Source organism: Ophidiomyces ophidiicola (assembly GCF_022830035.1).
Source record: "Ophidiomyces ophidiicola strain CBS 122913 chromosome Unknown scaffold_89, whole genome shotgun sequence".
In the NCBI taxonomy this organism is placed as follows: Eukaryota; Fungi; Ascomycota; class Eurotiomycetes; order Onygenales; family Onygenaceae; genus Ophidiomyces; species Ophidiomyces ophidiicola.
Genome location: NW_026054729.1, coordinates 1 through 9,721, shown reverse-complemented (window position 1 = coordinate 9,721; position 9,721 = coordinate 1). Strand labels below are relative to the sequence as shown.

Below are 9,721 nucleotides of genomic sequence, written 5' to 3'. Positions count from 1 at the left end.
ATTTGTCTATGATAATGTCTCTGATCATTGTTTATGTAACTTAGTTAAATCCTGCAAGACAGCTTGCAGGTAGTCTTCATAGTCTCAGACTGCACAAGACTATAATGAATAATAATAATAATAATAATAATAATAATAATAATAATAATAATAATGATCAATACTCTATTCATTTTCATTAAAATGTCTTTAAGTTCTATAATAAATCTCAAGAAAGAGACTTTTTCTGTTGTAAACTTACATTTAGATTTTTTAACAAACAGTACTGCATGCTTCAAACACTCTAATATTATATGTGTGTGTGTTCTATGTTTCTTCATGCTATTTAAATATATAAGAATGTCATTCAAATAGACTACACAACATACATCTAGTAAATCTGCAAGAGCTTCATTTATGTATGCTTAAAAAGTGATAGATATATTAATAAGATCAAAGAGCATTATTCTGTATTTATAATGATCATAACAGATGCAGAATGCAGTTTTTCATCTATCAATTTTGTGTATTAAGATATAATGATAAGCATTTCTGAAATTAAGCTTTATGTAGATCTTAGCATCAGATAATCTGTCTAATATTTCACTAATTAATGATAATGAATATTTATTCTTTAGTGTAATGCAGTTAAGATCTCTATAGTCTACACATAGTCTGAGATTTTCATTCTTTTTTAATGCAAAAAGTATAAATGTCTCAGCTGAACTTTTTAAGAGTTAAATTCATTTCTTCTTCAGTGCATTAGTTATGTATTTTCAAAATACTGCAAGCTCTGTTTCTGACAGATTATAGATTGACATGAATGATGATTTTTTTCTCTTCTTTAGATCTATAATATGTTCAGCATTTAATGATCTGAATGAATTGACAGCATTTTCTTTGAAGAACATGTGCACATATGATGTAATATAGTCAGACAAAACTGACACAGAGTTCATAATGTTTGCATTATTGATTACAATAGTAGCATTATTCTTAACAGCATCTTATGCAGATAGCAAAACATAGTCAGTAAGTTCTGATGTGGAATTCACAATATTACTACTATTAAATGTGCTGATTTCTTGACTGTTATTTCTGATGAGGATTTTATTAATCAAGATCATATAAGTTTAAGTCTCTGTAATAACTTCTGTCATAGCTTTTTTGATCAAGATAATCTCTGATTCTTGAAGATTTTCAGAAATGTTTTATCAGTATATTCAGTTGTTCTTCTGTCAATTGATCATTAAATTAATTTCTTTGAGTCAAGAGTAGTCTAGAATCATATTATAATCAGTTAGATCAATACTTTTAAACTCTTGACTCATTAATTGCATAATTTCATTACTGTCAGTTGCACTTACAGTAAGATGATGAGTTTCATAGATGCATATCTTATGTTCATTAATTACTTTAATTAGTTTGAGAGATTTTTCATCATTAATCAGTTCTTTTAACTTAATTCAGTATCAGTCAATGAAGTTTGCTTCTGCTTCTAAGTCTACTAAGATCAGAACTGTTTCTTCTCTCATTATTAATTGAATCTGTACTGTGATCAGAAAAGACATGAGACTTCATCACTTTTTGCATAAATTTAGAATCATTACAGTGTTAATAAACTTTTTTACTTATTTTTTGACATAGTATTCATCAGTTTCTGTTTTTTTAGAATTAAGTAATCTTTCATTGCATGCTCTTTTCACTTATGAAAAGTACAATATGATAACAATTCATTGTAAAACTTACATTTTCTACTGCTTTTGTTCACTGAGAAGTTATCAAACTCTGAGTCTTGATCTATTTTATTGTTTCATAACTTACTCTTTTTTTTCTCTTTATAGTAGAATTTTCTACTATCTTTCTGATAAGAGAAGAATGAAGAAAATGTTTTGAAATTTAATTTCTTATGTTTTTCTGAAATGTTTCTCTCTGCAGTGGTAAGTCTTTATATCAATGTGTTATAGTTAAGTGCATCAAAATTATCTGCATATTTGTTATATTTCACATGTACTTCACTGAGCATCTTTAAATATAGATGTAACTTTCTTTAATATTCATCATATTTATGTTTCAGTCTGCATTTCAGAATTTTCAATTACATGACAAAGTCATGCATCTTTTAATTTTCTTTCTGCATTAGTGTCAAGTATTCACATTCTGCATCTCTGAGAGCATGTTCTGAATCCACAATTTAATGTTTGAATTATGCTTTTAAGTCTTTTCATGAGGTTCTTTTCTCAGAGTCTTCAAAGTTATGTGACCACTTGATCAATAGCTTTGGTTCAAAGTGTTGAATGGCTTCCAACACCTTGTGTTTATCATTGTTCTTGAAGTATCTCTCTTGATAGAGATGAAAGGCTTCAGAGACAGTGATAAACTCTTCTAAATTCTTGAGATTCTGAGCAATGAATCTTTTATTCATTTTTTAAATTAAAGTATGCAGAGAACTTATATTTTTTGTACTACTGATGTCAAAAGAGTTCTTCATTTACACTTCTTACATCATCACTCATATATTTATTGCATCAATGACATTCTCTGTGATTGATTCTGAAGAAATTGATCATGTTCTGAGTGTTAAATTGAAGAAAGATATTTTCTCTGATGAAGAATTATTATTAATGAGATTTTTCAATCTCTGAATTTCTTATTTTTTCTTAATGAGATTGAGCTTTGTCTTAAGCTTCATGATGATTTGATCTGCATCATAAAAAAGATTCTGAACTGTAATGTTCTTTTATTTTGAAATAACAGCTTCTAATGTCTATTTTCTTAAAGTTGCTCTCTCTGAAGTGTCAATGTTTATTGACTCATTTAAAGTGTTAATTAAATGTTCAATTTATGCTAATAACACTTCTTGATTATTTATTGAAGAAGTTTCAGCTATAGCTTCTGAAACTATAGTCTGACTCATCTGTTCTTCTTAAAAGACAGTGATAGAGACTTCAATCCATGAATTATTGTTAGAATTTATATTCTGTTATCTCTTTCTAATTTCACTTCTGATTTCAGTCATAGTATTTAAATGTATCTAACAGCATGGAATTGTGTTTGTTGTTGTGTAAAATGCATCAGTAATGAAAAGATAGAATAGAAAGAAATTTTCTAACAGAGTAGCTTAATGAATCATCTCACATTTTAGTAATGAGAACTGTAGAGTGACAGTCTATAAGATAGATGCTAAAGAATAATGTATCAAATCTACAGTGTAAGAAAGATAACTAAGTTGCACTTATAGTATCAAAGCAGTATTGTACAGCATACCAGAATGGCCACATGACATCTATGGGAATTAGACTTTAGAGTTTTGGCAGAATAATTTTCTGCCAGTGCTTATTAATTCATAAGTAGTTAACTAGTGTTGAGCAGGAGTCAGATGACTTGTCAGATGATCAGATCTCTGAATGAGAAATCAAAGAACTGTAGATTTGCCATCTTCTCTTCTTGATCAAGATACTGATTTCATTATCTTTGTCTATCAGACTGATGAAGATTTGCTAGGGGTTTTTCATATGTTTTTTCTGTAGCCTCAGTTATAGTATGTTTGTCTATAAGTATCTGTGTCTTGTTTGTTAGGAACAGACTAGATGCAATATCATAGATGCTCAGTCACATGATCATCATGTGCTTCTGTGTCATCTGATAACTAGTGAATAGTCAGCTCTCTTAGTCATCACTTGAAGTTTCTCACAGCTGTTTCAGTCTTTGACATCAAACAGTTTCAAACATTTGATACTGTAGCTGATGCTTGTCTGTGTTGCGAAAGTCTGTAAAATACTGTCTTGCCTGAGATCAAGCAGTATACTAGAGAATTCTTCTAAACTTGTGTTGTCTATTCTGCTGTATGATGTATATGATCAGTCTTTGGCATCAAATGGTTCCAAACATTTAATACCATAGCTGATGCTTGTCTGTGTTGCTGAAGTCTGTAAAATACTGTCTTGTCTGAGATTGAGCAGTATCTAGAGAGTTCTTTCAAATTTATGTTGTCTATTCTGCTGTATGATGTATATGGTCAGTCTTTGACATCAAACAGATCCAAACATTTGATATCAGAGCTGATGCTTGTCTGTGTTGCTGAAGTCTGTAAAATACTGTCTTGTCCAAGATTGAGCAGTATCTAGAGAGTTCTTTCAAACTTATGTTGTCTATTCTGCTGTATGATGTATACAGTCAGTCTTTGACATCAAACAGTTCCAAACATTTGATATCAGAGCTGATGCTTGTCTGTGTTGCTGAAGTCTGTAAAATACTGTCTTGTCTGAGAGTGAGCAGTATCTAGAGGGTTCTTTCAAACTTATGTTGTCTATTCTGCTGTATGATGTATACAGTCAGTCTTTGGCATCAAACAGTTCCAAACATTTGATACCAGAGCTGATGCTTGCCTGTGTTGCCAAAGTCTGTAAAATACTGCCTTGTCTGAGATCAAGCAGTATACTAGAGGGTTCTATCAAAAGAGATTCATACAGTCACTCTTTCATTGAGAATCATATTACTTCTCTCAGTGAAAGTATTTATACTCCCTTGACTTTCTCATTCTTTCAATCATTCAACTCTTTTGTCCAACAGAATACTGTAAGTGCTCATGATATTAATCTTTCAGTGGTGACCATGGTCAAGATATTCATACTGATCCCATCAAATAGATTCTACATAGAATGTGCTTGGCACTAATACTGTACCTACAATCTTAGTAGCTACCATTTTCTACCAATAAACAACAATTGTGTATGTCAGTCAGTGCTTCCCCCAACCATGATTGAGAGATCTGCTAATCTAGATCACTAGCTACAATTTTCATCAATCAAGAATGTTTTTTGTGTGTGCTAGCCAGTGCTTCCCCCAACCATGGTTGAGAGACCCACTAATCTAGACCACTAGCTACAGTTTTCATCAATCAAGAACATTCTTTGTGTGTGCTAGCCAGTGCTTTCCCTGACCATGATTGAGAGACCCACTAACCTAGACTCCAGAAATTACTTTTTATTAACAATAAGTGTCAAGACTTTTTGTGTATGTTAGTCAGTGCTTCTCCTGATCATGGTTGAGAGATCTGCTAGCTAACTCAGACCACTAGAATAACATGTCTCTTCAATTTTCTGATGTCTATGTCAAAGCAAAGAACTTCCAGAATTTCTTGGTTCTTCTTGCTGAATATCTTGAATTCACTTGCACCAAGAAACTGCAAGAATTTCTCATGCAGAAATTGATGGCTTCAATTTTGAGTCCTTTCAAAACTTTGCATGCTAAGTCTTTTGGATTGAAGGGAGTCAATAATGAAAAGAAGAAGACTGCATGTATTAATGCAATCATGCACTCATTTCATGAATCAGCTATTTGCACAATATTGGAGAACTATGCTTCTTTAGCTGATGTTCCTCAGAATGAGAAGAATTCTCTCATTGTTTGTTGAATGATGGCAATACATCAACTGATATTGAAGAACACTGACAAATTTTTAAGTAATGATAATGAAGATATTCACTGTGTTTTATATTTGATTAAATATTGGTTGAAAGCTACTAGTGCTGGCTGAGAAGGCAAAACTCAGAAGACATGGAACTCCAAGACCAGAATTTCTGATTATTATACAAACAATGAAGGCACATTTCCATCAATCTTGACCATGGTCAAGACATCTGCAGATGAGCATCTGCAAGAACTTGCTTGCATTTCAATTGATCCAATCATTGAACTGAACATCAACAGTGATGATGAGAATGAAGATGTTGATTCTTCATATATCATTGACACAGAATTTGTCTCTGAAACTCTAGATCTTTCATTCTCATCATTTGATTCACATTTCAGAGCTTCTCTGATTGCTGAATTGATATTAACAGCAGAAGATCATTCATTTCCAGAAATTGATCAGTTTATTACTGATGTTCAAAAGATAATCAGCATCACTGCACAAAACAATTCTGCACATTCTGAAAAAATTACAGGTATAGATTCTGGAATGACACCTAATCAAGATTTTTTGAGTCTCCAGATACAACTTAATAGTGTGGGCATGGTTGTGCCCAATTACACCATCTCTTGTGCAATTTTAGGTCTGGACCCCAATATGTCTCTAGTTGCTGATGTCACTCTGGAACTCTGGCAGGTGACTGGAATCATCTGGATGTTGGAACAGAAGTCATCTCAAATTGAGGATGACATTCTTGAAAATGAATCTGACATGAATAAAACAATTGAATCTCTAGATCTAATATCACTCACCACCAAACTGTTCTCTGACCCATACAAACCAATCCTGATCATGGCTCCTTCCCAGCCTATTGATACTTGGATGAATGAGCTGAAAAAATATTTCAATGGTGATCTATATCTCATCTTGCACTATGATATCAATGGTCTCAGTGGCACTTCTGATTCTTACTGATGCAATCTCATAAAGAATCAGTCCCAGCTCCTCCAGTTCTTCAAAAATTTGAACCCAAGCAACTGGAAAACAGATAAAACTGTCATGCTCACATCTTATTCAATCTGACACAAATGATGGTTTCCTAAGAAAAAGTTGGATGCCAATCATGGTCAAGAAGACACTGATATTGCCAGTGCCAATGCAAATGGGTGGCCTAGTGACTTTGAATTTGAGCATGTTATTTTGGATGAAGGTCATGCCATCAAAATCACATTCACAGCAACACACAAGTCAGTGAAATGTTTATCTATAAGTCACTTTTGAGTTGTAACTGCAACTCCAATGTTAAATCATGCATCAGATATGAGAGAGATTCTTGAGATTCTTTGAAAGTCAGAGCTTTGTGGAGAATTTGATTACTGTCAACAGTCTGCAGATCTTTCCATTTATGCTGATGTCAACATTAACAATAATATGGATCTTCATATACTTGACTCTGAGCTTTTTATGTCAATATGCCACAATGATGCCATTGATTTAAGTGCAGCATTTGTTGTTCTACCACACATTCTTTCAAAAATCCAGCTTCATTGTATCATGGGTTTACAAATGGACCTTAATGATAGTTGTGAAGTGATCACAATTGAAGCACAGATATCTGTATACAGAACAAGAACAATAGACTGTGTCATGAACAATATTCAACTTGCTAAGTACACAAAATTACACTCAACTCTGGTGAGAAACCTCAAATCTGGTAGAGTGTCTGTCAGTGATGTCACTACTGCAGCAACTGCAGAAGAGGTAGGAGACCACTTTGATATGAGTCTCTATTGCCATCTTCACCAGATCTCATTGTGTTCTGAATTGGAACAACTTTTTCAAGCAACAAGTGTTAAGTGTGAAGGAAATCTTGCTACTGATATTGCAACATGATGTTCACATGGTGGGGGTCTTCTATGAATGCTCAGTTGCATGATCAAGAACTGTGAAATTCCATATATCTCACATGAAAGACAATGAATAGCAACATATCTGGTCAACATAATTCCCAAATTCTCTACATTGCTTTCAATAGTGCAAGATGTTGTTCTTCAAAAAAGCAAACATCTTCTGATTTTTACTGCATACTCTATCTGTCAATTCTTAGTTGAGGCTTTTTTGCATGTTTTTTGCTTTGAAGTGGCTTTCTTGTGTGCTGAGATGTCAATGAAGAAGCAATCACAGATCATCACTGAATTCAATGATCCTGATGTAAAAGTCCAAATTCTGATGGTAACTTATTCAACATGCAGTATTGGCCTCAACTTACACAAGCAGTGTTCAGATATTGTGATGATGGAATCAGCAATTTTCTACAATACAACATTTCAAGTCATAGATCACATTCATTGTCTCAGACAAACTGAACTGCAGCACATATGGATATTGTCCAGAGCCAATACATTTAATTGATTTGTTGAGCACAACTCAACCAAAAAAATGGTTGCACAAATTGTTGGGATGGGCTGGACCTTGTTTCAAGATCTTGAACATGTTCAAGATGAAGCACAAGAGGAGGATGACTTAACATCCACAATGAATCAATGGGCATGTGACATACTATCAAAATTATTGGGACAGAAAAATATTCATTTTTCATGGGATAACTCTTCTGATCTTGATGTCAATTCATTGCAATCAAAGCAACTCCATCAATTGACTGCAATCATGCCAGACTCATCTGAGATAAGCAGATCCTGCACATTATTAAGTTTTGATATGCCATCAAAAAAACAAACTCTGTCACATTGCCCATGTGCTGTTAAGAGGATTAAATTGGTCTGATGTCATGCTTTTTTCAATGCACTTCATGCAACTACATCTCTGAATTCTGATGGCAGTGCAGCTGCCAATGTTTCTGATGATTTCATGAATATGGATGAGGATTCAGATTTCTCTCTGTCTGATGCATTGACAGTGGATTTTGATAAGAAGAATATCAATCCAGACAGTGTTGATGATCAAAAGAATCTGAATGGCAAACCAAGCTCTTCAAGTTCTCATTCAAGATATCTGAGAGAAATCAATTGATTTTTATAGTGTACATAGTCTGATTTTTATTGATGATATGGATTGCTACAGAGTAATTATTAAATCAGTACACAGTCTCTCTTGTCCTCATTCTCTTTCTCATCACTAGAGTTGTCATAGTCATCATTTTAATTCTCTTGACATTCAGCTACTTCATCTGTCTCAGCATTGTAGTCTTTGTCATTTTCCTCATCATCCAACAAGGTCTCATTTTCTAAAAGGTTGGCAGTGCTCATTCTGAAGAGTGAAGAACTGGGTGAAATTCAAATAGAATGTTGCATGTCCCCAAGCCAAGATGCACATGGCAGCTGTCATGCTGAAAAGTGAAGAGTAGCAGAGAGAAGAAGAAGCAAAATCAACTGCTCAAAAAATTCTCTTGCATCTCTTTGCTTCTGATGAGGTCAACATTGTCATGAAGTCAGATGTCAGTTGCAGTCCCTCTGCAGATAGTGACACTCCAGCTGCAGTTCAGCTGCCATCACCACACATCTTGACCATGGTCAAGAGCAACACTTCAGCATGATTGAGAGTGACACTTCAGCTGCAGTCCAGCTGCCATCATCACATCTCTTGACCATGGTCAAGAGTGACACTTCAGCTGCAGTACAGCTGCCATCATCACATCTCTTGACCATGATCAAGAGCAACACTTCAGCATGATTGAGAGTGACACTCCAGCTGCAGTTCAGCTGCCATCACCACACATCTTAATCATGGTTGATAGCAACACTTCAGCTGCAGTCCAGCTGCCATCACCACACATCTTGACCATGATTGAGAGTGACACTTCAGCTGCAGTCCAGCTGTCATCACCACATCTCTTGATCATGGTCAAGAGTGACACTCCAGCTGCAGTCCAGCTGCCATCATCACACATCTTGACCATGATTGAGAGTGACACTTCAGCTGCAGTTCAGCTGTCATTATCACACATCTTGACCATGATTGAGAGTGACACTTCAGCTGCAGTTCAGCTGTCATCATCACATCTCTTGACCATGGTCAAGAGTGACACTCCAGCTGCAGTTCAGCTGCCATCACCACATCTCTTGACCATGATTGAGAGTGACACTTCAGCATGATCAAGAGTGACACTCCAGCTGCAGTTCAGCTGTCATCATCACATCTCTTGACCATGATTGAGAGTGACACTCCAGCTGCAGTCCAGCTGACATCTCTGAAGAGCTACAGGTGAAATTGCTCTCTCTGAGTGCTATTACTTTGATACCAGTGTTGCAAATCAGTGTATTAAATCATGATGGGGCCAGCTCACCAAAAATCTGCTGTTCAGATGGT

At 34.7% G+C, this 9,721-nt stretch overlaps 3 protein-coding genes across 3 annotated transcripts; all 3 read left to right on the top strand.

The window, feature by feature from the left end:
• Window positions 1-4,923: 4,923 nt before the first annotated feature.
• On the top strand, window positions 4,924-5,395 carry LOZ57_006923 (uncharacterized protein; the record flags this gene model as incomplete). Its single annotated transcript, XM_049255937.1, has 2 exons — window positions 4,924-4,995; window positions 5,060-5,395. 2 exons carry the CDS (start codon window positions 4,924-4,926, stop codon window positions 5,393-5,395), a joined length of 408 nt encoding a protein of 135 aa, XP_049105090.1.
• A 213-nt stretch (window positions 5,396-5,608) lies between these two features.
• On the top strand, window positions 5,609-6,370 carry RAD16_2 (DNA repair protein rad16; the record flags this gene model as incomplete). The annotated part of the gene is made up of 1 exon (XM_049255936.1): window positions 5,609-6,370. The coding sequence occupies one exon, from the start codon at window positions 5,609-5,611 to the stop codon at window positions 6,368-6,370; it is 762 nt and encodes a 253-aa protein (XP_049105089.1).
• A 2,711-nt stretch (window positions 6,371-9,081) lies between these two features.
• LOZ57_006921 (uncharacterized protein) lies at window positions 9,082-9,507 on the top strand (the record flags this gene model as incomplete). The annotated part of the gene is made up of 1 exon (XM_049255935.1): window positions 9,082-9,507. The coding sequence occupies one exon, from the start codon at window positions 9,082-9,084 to the stop codon at window positions 9,505-9,507; it is 426 nt and encodes a 141-aa protein (XP_049105088.1).
• Window positions 9,508-9,721: the final 214 nt, after the last annotated feature.